Raw genomic sequence first — 19,469 nt, forward strand, 5'->3', positions numbered from 1 at the left:
ACTGCAAATTGCCTGCTTTGTATAACTAAACTTTAGTTTATGTATTATACAGTAGACTCATTTTTACAGTGAATTTTCAGTTGTTTTCCTTTGTTTCTTGGCCAGATTAGATATCAGCATCTCTCTTCATGCCTACTTTGCCTACTATGCCAGTTGTTTTTTTTTTCCTGATGTCAAATGAGATAAAACGTCACTTGCCTGCTTCTTGGCTTCTACTGGCTTGGCATTTGCAATAATGTTAAAAGAACTCGACATCACTGGGACTTAAGACATGAGAATCATATTCTCACGGCTTTTTTTTGCACAGAAAAATGTTACTTAATACTTTATAAAACACATTTACAATACACTGACACGAAGCCTCTCAAGAGACCTTTGTATAAATCAAATGAGTCATAACAGCCCGGCCTTTCCAGTTTCTTGCAAGACACCCCAGCAGCCAATAACTTTTAAGCATTTGATGAATCAGTCTCTGCTGGTGTATAACAAGTGTTTGCTACACACCAGGCATTCAGTGGTGCAGTGTATAAATAGATTCTTAAATATAAGGTTAGATTAAAACTATCTCCTGGTAAAGCTATTTAAAAAAGATTGGCTAGAGTGAATAAATATTAACCTCTAACCTTCAACCTAAAGGATGAAAATGGCAAGCAGCCTGTTTTGTTAGTAGAATGAACCAAAGCTATTAGCATTTTTATCAGCTGGATGTAATAACTCAGCGTAAATGAAAGCTGATGAAAACGATACAGTCATGGTAAACAAAAATGACCTTTAAATTTAAAAAGTGTAAGTCTTAAAAGTAAAACCTCAGATAAACTACAAAATGGCCTTCCACCCAACCGCAGGAACAGCATGGGGAAAACATAAGTACACACTTAATGCTTTCATAGGAATTAAGGGGTCATACAAAAGTTTTAAAAGTCTGGAGAGTCTGTTAGGTCATTTCCAAACAAGTTTTCAGAAAACAAAGCCTACCACATTTGGACACCTGGGCCCTATTTCAGGAAGCCGGTTTAGTGGAAAAACTGAGTAAGTATACCCTGAGTTAACGAAAACTCTGGGTTTTCAGTTTCACAAAGCGAGTTCAGATGAAGCCTCAGTGAGTCACTATGACGACACACTCAGTGAAGCTAACCTGCCCCCTAGCAGGTTTACTACAACTAACCCTGACTGTCTCCGCCCCTTTGTCGGAAACCTGACAGTAGGAAGTGTCAGACATGGCGTGCCCCGTCCTTGAAGAGCCAGTAGATCGTGAAGCCCAAATTCTCCGCAGAGCTCTCCGCCGGGAGAGAGTGATCAGAGCGTGTTTGGACATTTTATCATTTCCTGATGATTTTCTGTGCGAACGTTACCGTTTCACAGCACAATCTATAAGTTATTTGGATAACATCCTCAGGCCATATATTACGCATGTGACACATCGCGGACATTCTCTCAGTTCTGTACATATTATTTGTATTGCACTTCGTTTTTTGCAAACGGGAGCTTTCTGTATAATATTGGTGACGCTGAGCACGTTTCCAAGGCTACCGTCTGTCGGGCAGTCAGGAATGTTACAGTTGCACTGAAACGTCTCCTGTACTCGTCTGTGGTGTTCCCCAGTCATAGACCCACAAGATTTATCAAAGAGGGATGCCACAAAATTGCAGGTATCAGGATGAACAAAACTTAATTTATGATGTGGTGATACTTGGACTACTACTTAAATTTTACATTTATTTCCAGGGTTCCCAGGCGTGATTGGCTGTATAGATGGCACTCACATTCCAATCATTGCTCCTTCAGTAAATGAAGGAGACTATGTGAACAGGAAGTCTTTCCACAGCATTAATGTACAGGTACATAGTTCCCTGTAGCATTTCAAACTAACAAATTATTTCATTATAGTAATGGATGCTAATTTGTGTTCTCTGCACTGTGAAGATCATATGTGATGCTGCCAACATTATCACAAATGTGGAAGCCAAGTGGCCAGGCTCTGTCCATGACTCACAAATATTCCGTGAATGTACACTGAGCACAAAATTTGGACATGGTGAGTTGAGAATACTTTAAAATATATAAAGACCAATTGCTTCAGGGACATTTGAACTGAAGTGTATCCTTCTGTCTTAGGAGAGTTCACTGGCTACTTGCTTGGTGATATCCATGTTTACCCTATTTGCTTACCCCTTACCCTGACCCGGGCCCACAGCAGCGATATAATCTGGCTAATTGCAGGACAAGAGCCAGAATTGAAATGACTATCGGAATGCTTAAGGCCCGGTTCCAGTGCCTGCAAAGACTCAGGGTCACCCCAGAAAGGGCATGTGACATTATTGTGGCATGTGTGATTCTTCACAACATTGCCACAATTAGAGGAGAACACTGTCCTTCTGAACCAAACATCAGCAGTGATCCAAACCATGAACATCCTGACCCTCCCACGGACATACAAGATGGAAGCGCAGTCAGAGACACCATATGTCACAATCATTTCTTTTGACCCATCACCTCAACATGTTGAAAGAGGAATAAACAGATTTTTTGTTCAACTGGCTTTATTGGTCGCCTGTATTTCCTGTACACAAAGTATTAAAAGATGTAAACCTCATAAAGTGTCTCTGTTGCTTCCTCCTCTGTAACAGCTGTCAATGTTTCTCCATTATTTTCCTGTAGTAAAGAAATAAACAACATTGCTGTTCTACTGTGAACTCATAATCTGTGGAGTATTACTCACAACTGCATGTTGGTCTGGCTCAACAGGAGGCTGCACCAGATGCAGTACACCACCACCATCAACTGATAGAATATGAGGTTTATACAGGTCACTTATAACTTACAAGGGACCAAATGGCAATTAACAAACATACCAATCAGCTTACACTTCATTGTCATTATGCTCTCAAGGACAACCAAGACTGAGGGAAGGCAAAATCAGTAGGAAAATAACTTCACTACAAAATAATTGTTACGTTCCCCCCGAAAGGGTCTAGGCATGTGAGTGAGGGGACCAGTAACAAATGAGTCCAGAACAGAATGAAAGGAAAACAGACCAGTGTTTTCAGTAAATAAAATAGTCTTTATTATAGATCATCTTAACATGAAGAGCCGGCAACGCCGTTTTACCAATAACACTTGGAAAAAGAGAAAAAGGGTTGCAACAACAAAGAACACAACAACCAAACAAAAACTCCACACCACGAGGAGGTACTTCCAGGGGCCCACAAGCTCACCCTGTCACTAACAGCAGCTGGCTTTACTGCTGCCAAGGCCCACAAGCCCACACTACTCACGCAAAGCAGCTATGCTGTTTCCACAACTCCACACTTTGAGCAGGCTAACCGCAGAGACACCAGAGAACACCCCACACCCTGCTCACAGCTCATCCCCAGCTTATATGACCTCCGAGAGGTGATTGCTGACTGGGCCCAGGTGGTAAATGAGTCCAATGAGCAGCAGCTGTGTCCTGGGGAGAGAGAAGAGCAAGAGAGAGGAGGCGGAGAAAAACACCACGCCCACACAAGGGCAGTATCAGGAGGCCCAGCTAGGGCCGTAACACCCCCTCCCATAATTACAAACCAGTGGTTTGTCATAGAATGTCCTACCCAGCTTTTAAACATATCACCTACTATCCACCATAATAACGGTTAGGCATACCCTGCCGAATCTGCCAAGACCTTTTTGATGGGTTGAAAACACTGCACGGGGTTGGCTCAAGTCCCTCAACATAGTGTCCCAAATGACAGCCAAATGTTTTTTGAGCCATCACATATGGAGAACCCATCAGGCAGCTAGAAGGCCTTACAGCAACACTTCTCTGACGCTTCTTCGCTAGGTCATGGCAAAAGGCATGCTGGTTAGCCAGAGGTGCAGGTTGAAATGGTTGTGTCACACACAATCTATCACACTGTAGGTCATCTGGACCCGAGAGACCGTCATCAGGTGGCAGATTACAATTAGTTGATCTCTGACAGTGACCAAATGACACCACTGAGCAATTATGCTCCAACTGTTGCCTAGGACTGGCAACTTTGTCGGTTTGTGAACCACAGTTCACTCTTTTGAAAGCAGATCGATTTTGCTTTGAGTTTGCTTTCAAACAGTGAGCAACCAGGTGGCCAGGTTTGTGGCAGAAGAAACAGAGCTTTGTTTTGGCTCTTGAAACCACGCCTGTATCGGCTTTGTTAGCTGGCACACTCCTAACTCTCAAGACTGACTGTTTCTGTTTGTAGGCTCCACAATTTGCTATTAAATGGCCAGACTTTAAACAAAAAAAACACTTTCGTTTCACACTGGAATGGGACACAAGTACCTCACCCTTTCGGTACTGTGTAGCTGGCACATCACTAACCTTCACTGGGGCATCGCGCCGGTCATACCTACTGACACTGGTTTTATGGACGAGCGCGAACTCATCAGCCAGCGTCGCAGCCTGCTGTAGCGAGGAAACCTTCTGTTCATTAATATATGCCGCGATGCGCTCAGCAATGCAGTTCTTAAATTCCTCTATGAGCATTAGTTCCCGGATCGAAGCCAGGTCAGTGGCTTTACAGGCCGCACACCACCGATCGAAAAGAACACCTTTTTCCCTGGCGAAATCAAGATAGGACTGACCCTGACCTCTTCTCAACCCCCGGAAACGCTGCCTATAGGCTTCTGGGACCAGCTCATAGGCCAGCAGGATAGCCCTTTTCAGCTTGTCATAGTCCAAGCTGTCCTCAGCTGACAACGAGGAACAAACTTCTTGAGCCTTACCCGCCAGCTTACATTGGAGCAAAATGGCCCATGAATCCCGTGGCCAGTGCAAGGCCGTGGCTATTCGTTCAAACGACTCGAAGTAGCTGTCGACCTCAGTGTCACGGAACATCGGAACCAGACGACTGTTTTTCCCTACGTCAAACGGGATGTCCGCCTGACGAATGGAGGCGGTCGGAGGAAGGGAAACCTGCCGGAGTTCCAGCTGTCGCAACCTCACAGCTGTCTCTGCCTCCACCTCCACCTTCCTCAATTCGACCTCCCTAGCCCTAGCCAGTTCCGCGTCCAAACGCCTAAGCTCTAGCTCCCTTTTCAGCTGGAACTCTCTCTCACGCTGCTCCTTCTCCAGCTGGAGACGAGCCAGACGGACACGGAGCTTAGCATCCAGCTTCGAGTCTTCACTTGATTCAATGGAGAGGGGTTCGAAGCGAGGCACTGTCATGGGTTTGTTCTCAGGCAGCCCCTGATCAACAGGTGTCGACACCAATGGACCTACAGCTTGAGCTGGCGCCTGCAGAACGGGCTGAGACGCTGCACCACGCTCACCCTTAAACACTGCAATATCAAAGGTAGCCATTGACTCTAAAACAAAAACTACCTGAGGCTAACAATAACAACAAAGAAGCACCACCTCCAATACACAAATGAGAAACAGGCGGGAAAAGCGTGGCCACAGGTTAACCAATAAATAAAAATACCGCCAACCCTCTCCCCAGACCTGCCTACTAAAATCTTAGCCTAGTTAGCTTCTGGAGTGTACCAGGCTCGAGGCAACTTTAAAGGCTAAGCGTCAAGTGCACAAAGCACCGACAAGCCTACCCCCGACAGGGAACTAATCCCCACCCGGGATTACTCCGAAAATAATAAAGGAAAAATAAAAAATGAGTGCCTGAAGGAGGAGCTTACGCTCAGCTAGACACTCCCCTTTGCTAACTGGAGAGAGAGCGCAGCAGATACCATACAACTAAACAAGCCACCGGCAAACAACTCACTAAAACTCAATTGTTGTTCCTTCCATTCATATCCCGGACGAGCCCCCACTTTGTTACGTTCCCCCCGAAAGGGTCTAGGCATGTGAGTGAGGGGACCAGTAACAAATGAGTCCAGAACAGAATGAAAGGAAAACAGACCAGTGTTTTCAGTAAATAAAATAGTCTTTATTATAGATCATCTTAACATGAAGAGCCGGCAACGCCGTTTTACCAATAACACTTGGAAAAAGAGAAAAAGGGTTGCAACAACAAAGAACACAACAACCAAACAAAAACTCCACACCACGAGGAGGTACTTCCAGGGGCCCACAAGCTCACCCTGTCACTAACAGCAGCTGGCTTTACTGCTGCCAAGGCCCACAAGCCCACACTACTCACGCAAAGCAGCTATGCTGTTTCCACAACTCCACACTTTGAGCAGGCTAACCGCAGAGACACCAGAGAACACCCCACACCCTGCTCACAGCTCATCCCCAGCTTATATGACCTCCGAGAGGTGATTGCTGACTGGGCCCAGGTGGTAAATGAGTCCAATGAGCAGCAGCTGTGTCCTGGGGAGAGAGAAGAGCAAGAGAGAGGAGGCGGAGAAAAACACCACGCCCACACAAGGGCAGTATCAGGAGGCCCAGCTAGGGCCGTAACAATAATCCATTATGGTAAAGAGTTTATCAAATGAATGAGTAGCACTGCAAAGGTGACTGTGAAGAAAGGATGTATGCACATCATGTATTATTTTGAATTTACCCCCTATGTAGGCACTTGTGTCTTGCGGGGTTATTGACTCAGAGGATGTCCCCGCAGAGATGCCTTCGGCCACAGGGCGCCCACTGTTTTGGCTGAGGGCCAACTGCTCAGCCTCTGTGAGTGGTGGTGGTGGTGGAGGACCCCCACCTGTTTTTTGGGCCTCCGCTTTTTTTCTGTTGGCTATAATGGGGTCACATTTGAGCATACAGAGTAAGCAAATATGTACTTGTAATGTGCTCAGATAATTTCAATAAGTGCTTACAGAAAGAATATTAATGTAGCCTCTAACTACAATTGATTTACATCGGACAAACAGACCAAGCACTATGGCTCATAATACAATTACACCTTACCTGTTTGGACTATATTTTTATATTTCATTTTTACTTGCTGCCAGGCACGTTTGGGGCCTGTTGGGTTGCACCTGCGCTCACATCACAACATAAAATGTATACAATAACAAATAAAATAACATATGATAAAATAACGTGTTAAACGGGTGGAAATCCCTAGATCAATGTTTAAATTAACACTCACGCATTGACGCTGTCGGCTATGTTTTGCCATGCATGCTCCCTTTCTTTTGCAGCTGAGGCTGTGTTACTTTTTTTCCGCAAAATTTGCATGTTATCGGCATATGCTGCCATCAGAATTTCGGCCTCAAGCGCTGTAAAATACATTGACCGCGCCTTCTTTCCCTCCGTCTCCATGGTGACTCGCTTACTCTGTGCTCCGCTTATCAGGGCTTTATGTATCCTCGTCCGCGCGCTTCACTTGGGGTTTAAGCAACTCCGCGTTGATTGAACTACTTGTTATCAGCCTTTCTGAAACCGAATATTCCGAGTTGGACAGTTCGGGGTTACTCAACCCTGAGTATCGTTTTTCACTCTGAGTTTTCTAAACCGGCCTCCTGAAATAGGGCCCTGGAACTAAAATATAACCCAAATATCCCAAAGTACTCTAGAGTTCAACGTTAGGCCATCTCTGTCTGACAGCTAAAGCATGGCAAAAACTGAGGCATGTAACAAGACAACGATCCCAAGTGCAGCAGGAAATACTAAATTGCAGAGACTTGTCGTGTTTTTGATCTTTAGTAACCTTATAGCAAAGATAAAGTTCAGTTTAAAGGAAATTGTGGAAGAAGTTGCAATACTATTCTAATTTTACTGCATTGTCTAAATACAAAGTGTTTTAAATGGATGACAGACTTACAAGTCAAATACACTTTGCATCTTTTAATCCTAATGTGAGAAACACCAATCACATTAATAGAACCCCCCCCAAGGGGGGAAAAAAAAAAAAAAAAAAAAAAAAAAAAAAAAAAAAAAATCCAACAATACATTTCAGCAATAAAAAGTATGTATTGAATAAGATACACCATCTGAGACAACATTTACCAGCAAATACTCAAAGTTAAAGAGTAGAGTTTCAGTCCCAACATGTGATGGCAGACCTCCGTTTTAAATGAGGCCATTTAAGATTACAAAAAAAAAAAAAAAAAAAAACCCCACACACAAAAAAACTACCAAAAAACACATTTAAAAAAGTTAAATGGGGACAAAAAGACTTAAAATACAATGGTGATGATTTGAAAACAAAATTCTGTTTATGGAAAAAAAAAAAAAAAAAAAAAGTGCAACAACTAATGCTTGCTGAGCTGCAGTTAGAATACTGCGGTAGTTTTTCCTTCTATCCAGATCAATACCAACACTGGCTGAAACTGATTTGCTTTCAACACTGCGGGGGGGAGGAAAAAAATGCAGCCTCAAAAATAAGCTGCAAGAAAGATGCAACTCCGCAATATACAGAGGGAAAAGTCCAAAAATGCCAAGCGTGCAACTTTAAGTTTTTATCATCTTATATAAAATTAAGTGTTTAAAAGGTTTGTGATAAAATGATTTGTACTGATGGATGTTGCCACTTCCATTCATTCCTGGAAGTCTAATTGTAAAATCAGTACAATATGGACAAAATTGAGTGTTCAGTCTCATATTGATGAGGGAATGTAGCATGATAACAACAGACAGTCAAACTATACCAGACAATGCTTCACCACTGACCCTTCTAAGAGTGAGCTTTTATAGTAGTAGAAGTATGGCATAGTTGTTGCTAACGGGATAACAGCACTGAATATGCTCTGAACAACAAGAGCATCCGAGGCATCTGCAACCCAGCAGACACAGTGATGAATAGCAAAGCACTTCTCCAAACCCCCAGCCAAAGGAGGTGGTATGAGCCTACAGTGTGTGTCCAAGTTGAAAACTACCAAATTTGTGTACACCTGGTACTTTTTATTCAATGTAAAATGTACTTTCTAAAAACCAGTAAGACAACTCAAAAGCATACATGACTTCAAGGGTCAACATCAGCCTATCACTCCAGCCTGATCTATGAGATAAAGCCTTGCCAACAGGCAGAAATGAACACGCAGGCGTTAAACTTGTTTAAACTCTCAGTAATAGTGGCATATTTGCAGTCTGCTGCCTGGGTCATTTTTCCCTGGGCTGAAGAAAGGGTAGACAGGCTCCTCAAAGCAGGTGTCAAACATGTACAGCCTCTTCATTGTTACAGCATCATAGAAGCTAAGACGCCCGTTGTCATAGTCCAGGTACACACCCACGCGAGGAGAATTCCAGTAGTCGGCAACTGGAATGCGTCCGTCCTCCCCATTGGCGTACAGCCGGTCCTGCAGGCACAGGCTCCAGTATCCTGCGGAGGGTGTGAGGCTGACGAAGCCCTTCCTGTTGCTGCACTCTGTGGTCACTCCCAGGTACCACACACCTTTGTCCCTCACATCCACCTCCCAGTAGTGCTGGCCACTAGCATACTGGGCTGTGGAGAGGACGCCACAGAACCGATTGAAGCGGGCAGGCAGGTCTGGCTCCTGGCTGCGGACACGGCCCTCCTCCACTTTGGTGTCAAAGTCCGAGATAAGCAGGTTCGGGTGAGCGGTGTCTGGGTCCAAGGTGAGGTTCTGGGGCACTATGGAGACGCCATGACAGATTAAATCACATTAGTCTTAAGCTGACCTGATACTACATTTTTAAAAGAGCAGACTTGGTAGACAAACTGCCTGCTGAAATTGATATTTTTTTATATTGTCATTTGTGCTTAGAAATATAATCATTTGTATGCTGATAAAAATCATATCCTTATTAGGACTGATAAAAGTCTGTGTGCAGAAAAAAAAAGGTAGATTAGTTGACTATCAAAAAGAATCATTAATTGCAGCCCTATTAGACAGTAACCCGTTTCAAAAAGAAAGCATGCAGAAAAGTTAACCTGCATTACTGCAGTTTCTTTAGAGACTTTAATATATTCACCATCCAGCAAGCTTTAGGCTGAAAATGCCCAACCTCATGCCTAAAAATCTGTCTTACAGTTCAAATATAGCATCTCTTAAGCACTAACAGTACATGATTCTTCAACTTACTGGTGTGCAGCACGTGCATCATCTTTTTCCACATGATGAGCTGAAAGGGCCCTGAGAAGTCTGTAAATTCTGTCGGACAGTTAACCGGCTCCAAAGAGGTGAAAGGCTTGCACTGTACAACTCTGCAGAAGAAACATGGAAATTAACATGCTGGGTTTTTGTAAAGCATTTTTGTAATAAATGAACAAAAAGCTACTTACTCATTAAATGTCTCAGCAAGGCTCTGTTGCAGGGGGGGGAAGAAAAGAAAGAATATACTTAATTTGTGGTTTAATGTATAATTCAAACCCTAACAAACAAGTTTCATAACATTTCTGTTGCTTTGAGCAGCCCCATGTGCCCATATGCCATTTTAAGGACGCTTTGATCCTTAATCCTTAGTGCACAGTGGTAAACTGTCATCAGGGTGTCTGCAGTTTATCACAAATTAATATTTAAAGTCCTTTTATAAGAATATGAAATCAGACCAGTTTCATGACCGTTTGGCTTTGCATGATGAATGGCCACGCAGTATGCTCACATCCACAGCAACTCTGCTTTTAATGGTAATTTGGAGAAGCTTGTCAAAATAAAGAATGTTGGATGATGGCGGCTATTTGCTGGTGGGGTTTTACTTCACGTTTGACTTCCCATGTGATATTTAAATACAACAATTTGGGCTCCTGAGTATCTACAGTAAACAGTATTTAAGGCTACTCTGGTTGACTAGGGGCGTGTTCCTAGGTCTAATTTTATAACTACAACTCTGTGCACCAAATTTTCCCATCGCATTGTTAACCTAAAGACAATGGCTGTGCTTTTATTTCAGCTTTAAAATGTATGATTATCACCCAGTTATAAACAAGCATTTTCACTTTTGCGTACAGTTTAAAAAAATTAAAATAAAAGGGGGCACATGTTTGTCATAGGCAGCATGATTGCATTAACACAAAAAGGTAAAGGCAATAGTGCAGCTTTTAACAGAAGAAGCCTGATAAAAAGGAATGTTACAGGCCTGCCAAAGCTGTATTTAAGACAGTCTCATTCTTAAGAATACTGCTTTATCCTTTTTGAAGCAAAAGGGTTTGGGATGGGGAACTCAGCAATAACGTTATCCAACTCTTATGTCATAGCCATGGTCTGACAATTTACAAGTTAAACTTTGAAGTCAACTGACCTCAAAGTTAGTTTTTCCATTGATCTGGCTGTGGATAGCTGCTATAGCTTTGTCCACAGCTGCTGCTTCCGTTTCCACAGTCTTCAAGTTATCATCTATAACAGCCATGGTGGCCACTTCCTCAGCGTCCAGGCTCTCAAGCAGCGAGTCCCTCTCGTCCAGCAAAAACTGGACCAAGGCACCGACGTCTGCTTCAATCTTTTCCTTGAGTCTCTGCTTTTTCAACTAGAGCAAAAGAAAAGTATAAGATAAATGTGTCGCATTCAGTGTTGGGTAAGTTACTTTAAGTAATTACTTAATATTGTATTTAAAATACTTAATTACTGTGTCGGGAAAGTTACTTAATTACTCAATAAGTAATTAAACTAAATACTTCTGTGAAGATTATGAGTAAAACATGTTATTTTATGACCATAGTCAATGTAGTTGAATTATGTTAACAGTTGTAGGACATGTATTATCCTTTAGTTTAGATGGTGTGCTGTGTATGTAGTCTAGTTCTCATTATACTCTTGAGTTAACAGAACATATTCACATATTAGTTTATTAGATAAATTTGCATCACTCTGTATCCTTGATCTGCTGTGAATGTCTCACACTGTGTTCTTGACATGTTTTATTGCTGAATCATGAAGAGAAAGGAGACTCTGAGTCTAGGGCAGAAGAGATAAACCACATTCTATACCCCCACCTTTGCAGGAAGACAGGGAGGCAAGGTCAGGAGCCAGTCTCGCTAAGAAGTAGAAAAACATGTGAAGATGTAGCTTTTATGACTAGGTGGGGCTGTCAGAAGCTATAAAAGTCTGTGAAAATCGCCACCATTTTGAGAGACATGTGCCTAACCCTCTGGCCGCATCTCTCCCGTCCGGACGTCTTAATGCTCTGTGTGTTGAATTGTATGGAAATAAATGATTGTTGATTGAGCATTTATACACCGAGTATTGTCCTTCCTTCAGCCCAAAGATTAAAAGAACTGGGAGATTACAACACTTCTTAAAAACCCTATAAACCTTGAGTGGACAAACAATAGAAATTAAAAAAAATAAATAAATAAATAAATAAAATAAAGTTATTATTTAAAGAGTTTAAAGACTGAGACTACAGTACGCAGCGGTAGCATCTCTTCCACAATGTAGCCTGCAATCATTTTTTTAAGCTCACCTTCAGATGCTTTCTGTGCTGCTGAAGTAAAATCGCGGTGTTATCCATGGATGATGAACAAGGATCAGTCAGAAGTGTTCGTCTCTGCTCTCGTGTCAGGCGCTTCAGTAGATCACTCCTGGTATTAACAGCGGCTGATTTTTTTTTTTTTTTTTTTTTCCCTCCCCAGGACATAGCTTACACCTTACTGTAATGTTCTTGTCTGCTTGTTTCAGACGAGTGAAGAGACAGGAATATGTCCATTTCATAAAACAGCCACTCGCTTCAGCCTAGTCCGACATCTTCCGCTTTAGAATACGACTACGCAGCAAACTGGCACGAAATGACGTGCACCTGGACTACAGCGATGTTAAAGCGGCAGAGTTTACTTCTACGTTTAGAAGATAAATTATTGAAATTAAATGATATTCAGCGAGTTTTAATTTTACAATGTAATGCAAGTACATTGTAAGTAACTAATTAAAATACCTAAAAATGAACAGTAATCAGTTACTCTACTTTTTCAGTGGTAAAGTAATTTAATTACAGTAACGCATTATACCCAATGCTGGTCACATTGCAGTTCTAGTGATGCCTACCACAAACAACGACACTGTTGGTTTAAAGTATAAATGACACACGATCTGTGGTTTAAGTCAACTTTTAAATGTGACCATGCATTTCCAAATAATATGGCAGAGTCATTTGTGCAAACAAGCATGTCAGCCTGAGCAAAGCGTTATAAACAGAACTGAGAATCTGCTAGAGTCATCCTGACAAGGCTCTTACCCCCCAACAAAAAACAAAAAAACCCCAAAATAATATTGACTGACCAGAACTATAATGTTAACATAACTTCAAGACGAATGCTCAAGAAATGCATGTTCAGCAGTCCACTAAAATTTCACCGTGCACAACTGAATGTTTGCATGCAATATGCAAAAAATGGCCACTTGAACACCAAGTTCACAAACAGAGCAAGTAAGAACGGTCATTCCATACCCTCAGTTCACTTTTAGTGAGCTCATCAGCCGTAACAACTTTTACACATTGAGACTTCTGCCAGTTGAGCTCCATTAGCCTCAGTTTCAGTTCCATCTGTAACAAATGTACAGGAAGACATGTAGTCAGGAAAGCAGGGCAACAGTGCAAATATTAGAGATGCAGTAAATAAGAGTCTAGGTTACCAATACATAATAGGAGACTACTTAAAAATAAAAAAAAAATATAATAATAATAATAATAATAATAACAATAACAACAACAACAACAACACTACTGCTACCTTCATGTCAGTCACAACTTCTGGCACTGGTGCCACATCATGGTGTCTGAAACGAAACACTCAGCATGTTACAGAACAATTTGTTTTAATCAAAAATAAATAAACATTGGACTCACTGTGTCATCTAGAACTTCCTTTCAGACAGATGTTTAGATTGTGTTTCTTACAAATCCCAATGGATTAACTTTCCACAATATAATTATCCAACAGAGCAAATGTTATTTTACACAATTCCTCATCTGAGGATAAAAAAGGAACAAATAAACACAAATCATATGATTGTTTTGCACAGTGTGTCGTTTATAAAGAGTTTCTTGTTGTTTGAATTAACTGGGAAACTGCTATGACAGAAAAATAGCAGTTTTAGAACCTCTCATAGTGAATTAGAATGGTTGAAAGTTTTCAGCGAGTCCTTTTTTAGTTATATGAATAATGTTTAAAAAGTGACTCGTAAATACCTAAGACAGGAACTAGCCACAATCAGTTTTAAGTTTCAGTCATCTTTCACTTTAATCAATGAACATTATTCGTGTCACATCAGGTCTCCGACAGATTACAAAAGTGAAGGCTATGACATCAATATGGAGACAAATTTGCCTCAAGAGGGTTGTAAAAGTGTATGATATGATCCACAAGCATAAACTAAGCTTTACAAATGTGTGCAATGTTGTGTGTAACTTATGGACTCATGAGCATGTGCTTCAATAAATAAAATATAAATACTGATCAGTTATACACAGTCAAGTTGAGCTCACAAATCCAATAAGTTTTCGAAAGGTAAAATTTTCTGTGTACAAATTATTCATCCTGAGGGAAATTGAGGGAAATTGGTGTAGGGTCTGGTGTAATTGAGCGTAGGTCTGTGTCAGTGCACATTTGTGTTCAGCCGAGAGAGAGTGTCCCTTCACCCAGTTAGGCAAAAGTCAACAGTCTTTAGTCGATGCGGGTGGCCTTGGGGTGGGGGAGAGAGTCAGTCTTGTTATCCAAGGAGAATTTTGTTATTCAGCTTTTGCCTTGAGCATCCAGCTGGCGCCAGGAGGGCCGCATGAGATGAAGATGGTAGTTGTTTTGTTTAGTGCGAACAAACTGCTTCCAATTTTGAGACCATCCTCTGCATTAAGTATATGCTCCATATTATGAATACAGATATAGTCGAGGTAAAGTGGAATAAATCCTTTGTTAATCTGAGCATTCTCTAATGAAATCAGGCCAACATTGATATTAGCGTAATTAATTATCCTTAACATTTCAGAATGTGGCAGGCTACTCTGTAGGGTCTGTAATTGTAAATCTGTATTTTCTTGTAAAAGGGATTACCAGCTGTTCTGTTTATTTAGAAAAAAAAAAACAAAACAAAAAACCCATATGCATGCAATGGAAGGCCAGATGTCCCAGTTTTACACTGGGATTTGAACATAGCTTATATTTGTGGATCTTGTGGAGCAGGGAAATTATTTTACTGCTATTGGTAAATAATCATTACTATTGCATTAATAATATAATTTACAGCATTGATATTGTATTCAGAGGTTTAAACAGTGTGTGTGTCTTTCAGAAAGACTAAGTTGCAGGAGTTGACAGGAAGTTGTAGAGAGTTTGCAGAAGTGAAAGCAGAGTAAGTTATTTTGAGGAGCAGGTTAGACGAGGCTATTTGAATTATTAGGTTATTCAAATTGTCTGTTATACTTTTATATTCTTTTAGTAGAAGTTCCACCCACACACACCCCCACACACCCACCCACACAGAGAGAGAGAATCATTTATAGGTGGAAGTTTAAACAAAAACCATAGTACACATTTGTAAAGCTTATCATGTGGATCATATCATGTGCATTTGGTCAGCTAAAGGCGTGTCCACATAAGCACCAATGCACTCATCCTCGAGTTGTTTATAATAACTTTATTTATAAAACTCTTTTAAACAAAGTTCTGAACAGTTATTTGAAGATAAAGATACTTTTTAAGTTGCTTTTTTGCAGACACTTTGTAGTTGACTAGTAGACTTTCCAGGCTCTGGTTGCCTAGGTACCACCACATGCTCATTGACAAGTTAGCTTATTTTGGATAATCAGCATTTCCTCTACTTAAATGTAGTTAAAGAAATTTGTTTCGCCTACAGTATGACCTGAATTGAGCAACCAAACCCAGAAATGCAGGAGAAAATGATTAACAGTTGTGGCAGAGGGAAGTTTTCCCTATAGAGCTCTAAAAGATGGGAAATCTTTTAGAACCATAACCAACATGCCCCAGTGCATATTTAAATAAAATGTTTAAAGCACTTTTGCATTGGCTTCACTTTTCAGAGGTACATCCTCTATATAATCTATGTGTGAGCCCCACCCACTTTGTCTGCCCTTGCTATAAGTCGCTTAATGCAGTGGTCCCCAACCCCCGGGCCTCGGACCAGTACCGGTCCGTGAGACGTTTGGTACCGGGCCGCGAGAGTTGAGGCTCAGGTGTGAAATGTATAGTTTTCAGGGTTTTTAATCTGTTTTCAGCATTATTTTGTTATCCTGTGTCTTTTCACGTGTTTTATGAATAAATTCTCTTTTTCTGTACCGGTACTAGTTTTATTTTGTTGTATTTATCCACGACACCTTAAAGGCCAGTCCATGAAAATATTGTCGGGCATAAACTGGTCCGTGGCACAAAAAAGGTTGGGGACCGCTGGCTTAATGTCTTGCTGAGGTCATTGCACACTGTGTGGCTGCCCCTCCTCAATACTGGTCTCAAACTAAAGTTAATTCACAGATGGACACTCGTACACTAGGCATTCACAATGATGCTTCCAAATTTCGTTGCCTTGTACCTGTGATGTGTGCAATGACCATAAAGTTGAATTCTATTCCAAATGAGTCTTGGGTACATTAGTGCCAAAAACCTCATTCTACAACCCTCCTGGGATCTTACTATGAAATGCAGATATACTGCAGTGCTTCCCAAGCTTGGTGTGGGGTCATAAGCAGCTGCCAGTCATGCTATGGGTCCCAATTTCCAATGATACTGGTTACATTAGTAAATGCTTGAAAGTTATTTAGGCGATACAGGATTGAAAAAACAAAAACCCCACAAAGCCACAAACTAAAAGTAAAAATGTGAAATTATTCTGCTAATATTAAGGTAATACCATTAAGCATGGCAGACAAAACATAAGATGAAAATGGTGCTTTTTACATCGCCCCCTTATTATTCCTAAAAATCTGGTTCATACTGTCCAGTGTACTAATATCTGTCATTAATAAAATCTTTTCAGGGCACAGAGCTGTGGTGTGATATTTGTAAAGTCAATCATAAAACCCAACCTGTGTGATCTAGATTCCCTGCAGACAACACAGATAGGCCTCTTATCGGTCTGGCAGTAGAGTTTCAGCTCTTCACCATGATGCTCACACTTTTCACCAAATTTCACAGGCTTGGAGGGGGCAGGACAAGCACCCAGGCACTCCAGATCGTCCAGTTTGGCCACCAAGTTCTGCACCAGATAGTTTTTAGTGAAAGTCCTCTTGTTGAACACCTGACGGAATAAAGAAAGAAGCTAAGGACGACTAACCAAGCACAAGGTTGCGTACATCATATCATTTTTGGAGCTAAGCTTTTAACCTGCCAGCTCATGTGTTGACAGGTTGACTATCGTTAGCTAAGGGAAGGAGGAAAAAAAAACCCCAACAATAACAACCAGCTATCCTAGCAACTGCAAAATGCACTGCGTAGGTATCCGTTATTTTAAAAGCAGTAGCCAAACACGCGGTGTTATTTCTCGTAGATATTTATAAAAGAAAAAAAAAAAGACATTGGAAGAAACACTGGCACCGCCGTGTTATTGTATTTACCTTCAGACGAGGTTCAAAAAAAGAAAACCAAAAAGGCGTATATAATGTATTAACTTACCGTTCGGCACTGAGGACACTGATACCCATAGTCTCCGCCATTTTCATCCCAGTGCATACAGATGCAAAAGCGGCAGAAATTATGGCCGCATTTCAGAATAACGGGGTCCTTGAAGAAGTCCAAACAAATAGCACATGTCAGTTCCTTCCTCAGGTCATCTCCAGATGCACCAGCAGTCGCCATGTTTACAAACCAACCAGCAGCGGAGAACTGCCACTGCAGGAAGTGAAGGAAGAGGATGGAGGGAGGGAAGTGGGCACATTTGTGCAGTGTCGCTTTCGCTCTCAGCCAATCAGTTTTCACTCTCTCTCTATTCAATTGTATTTCAATTATATACCCTTTATTGGCACAGCAGTCAAATGAACCATAGTCTTCAATCTAAGAAATCACAAATTGCACTTTTATTTTACTGCTTCCCAGAGGAGCATTTAAAACATTTTCCCCTACAGACATTGTGGAGCCTAACTCATTTCACTGACAGTCATAATTGTGCCATTTTTTCCCTTCTTAATCGTTCCTACTTTGCCTAGGAAGGTGAATTAACAATGTGTGTGCTTACAGGTCAGCTGCTAACTGAGCTACTTTAACTTATTACTCACCAGTCCAAATAAGCTCTTAAGTCTGTGATAGCAAATGGAAAATTACTAGTACAGTGGGGGAAATAGTCCCTAATTTTTGTGGTAGTTTCACTTTAATGGTGAGACAGAATATCAACTAGAAATCTAGAACCAAAACACATTATATAAAAATTGATTTTCATGCCACTGAGTGAAATAAGTATTTGATCCCCAACAACCCAGCCAGAATACTGGCTCCCACCAATTGGTTGTGTGCCCACGTGGCACATAGATTACAGTTAATCAATTAATCAGTCAATTAAATAGAGATAGTACTGATCTCAACTCATTATGTGTATAAATCACCCCTATTCACAGCATAAATATCTTCCAACCTCTCCCCCCATCATGGGTAAGACCAAAGGACTTCGGGACCAGACTGTAGAGCAGCAAAAGACTGGGATAGACCAGAAGACCATCATCAAGAAGCTTGGTGAGATGGTGACTGTTGGTGTGATTCTTTGTAAATGAAAAAAGTATAAAATGGCTATCAGCCGCCCTCAGTCTGGCGATCCAATGCAAGCCCTTGCCTCATGGGGTGAGGATGATTATGAGAAATGTGACGAATCAGCCCAAACTACAAGCGAGCAGCTTAATGATCTCAAGGCAGTTGGGACCACAGCCACCAAGAATACCACTGGTAACATGTTTTCCTGTATAACATGAATAACTGGATTGAAATGTTGAAGCGTCCGCAGGGTCCCCCATTTAAGAAGGCGCATGTACAGGCCCAACTCAAGTTTGTCAGTGAACACCTAAACGATTCAGAGAATTGTTGTGGGAAAGTACTATGGTCAGATTAAACCAAAATCGAGCTCTACTCGATCAGCTTGCAATCAACTTGACACATCATGTTTGATGGAAGAGAACTGCTGAGTGTGACTCAAAGAACACCATCCCCTCAGTCAAGTCCACAGAAGTGGAATCATTATGCTTTGGGGTTGATTTTCTGGTCAAGTTATACGTCGACCGCATTGAGGGACTAGTGACGGGGGAATGTAGTGTAAAATCTTGGACGAGAACCTCCTACTCTCAGCCGGAACACTGAAGATGGGTTAGTGATGGATGTTTTTTTTCAGCAACAAAGAAGTGGCCTAAAGAAGAAGCGCATTAGGGTCTCCAGACCTGGAGCTTCAAGTTGCCAAGTGGCTGCCAAGAAACCTGAAGGATTAAGGGAGTATCAGTAAAGAGGAGTGAGCCAAAATCCCTCCTGAGATATGTGCAAACTTGATGACCAACTACAAGACACATCTTACTGCTAAGCTTGCCAACAATGGTTTTTGCACCAAGCTTTAAGTCATGTTTTGCTTGGAGATAAAATACTTTTTTTGCTCAAAGACATGCAAATAAATTACCAACTTATATGTAATGTGTGTTTTTTTTTAGTTTTAATTGATATTCTATCAACTACTATAAAAACGAGAGAGAGAGTTCATTTCCTTATAAGTAAGCAAAGTTACAAATTCAGCAGGGCATC

The 19,469-nt window shown here is 41.4% G+C and overlaps 1 protein-coding gene across 1 annotated transcript; it reads right to left on the reverse strand.

The window, feature by feature from the left end:
• Positions 1-8,726: 8,726 nt before the first annotated feature.
• Positions 8,727-17,558, reverse strand: trim47 (tripartite motif containing 47). Its single transcript, XM_085363816.1, has 8 exons — positions 17,376-17,558; positions 16,790-17,001; positions 13,488-13,533; positions 13,205-13,300; positions 11,059-11,287; positions 10,093-10,105; positions 9,907-10,028; positions 8,727-9,455 (listed from the first exon to the last, which is right to left on the reverse strand). Exons 1-8 carry the CDS (start codon positions 17,556-17,558, stop codon positions 8,926-8,928), a joined length of 1,431 nt encoding a protein of 476 aa, XP_085219942.1. The 3' UTR covers positions 8,727-8,925.
• Between the last annotated feature and the right edge of the window lie 1,911 nt (positions 17,559-19,469).

This window comes from Diplotaxodon limnothrissa, linkage group LG10, assembly GCF_057381915.1.
Source record: "Diplotaxodon limnothrissa isolate DT_005_m linkage group LG10, D_limnothrissa_male_GT1.1, whole genome shotgun sequence".
Taxonomy (NCBI): domain Eukaryota; kingdom Metazoa; phylum Chordata; class Actinopteri; order Cichliformes; family Cichlidae; genus Diplotaxodon; species Diplotaxodon limnothrissa.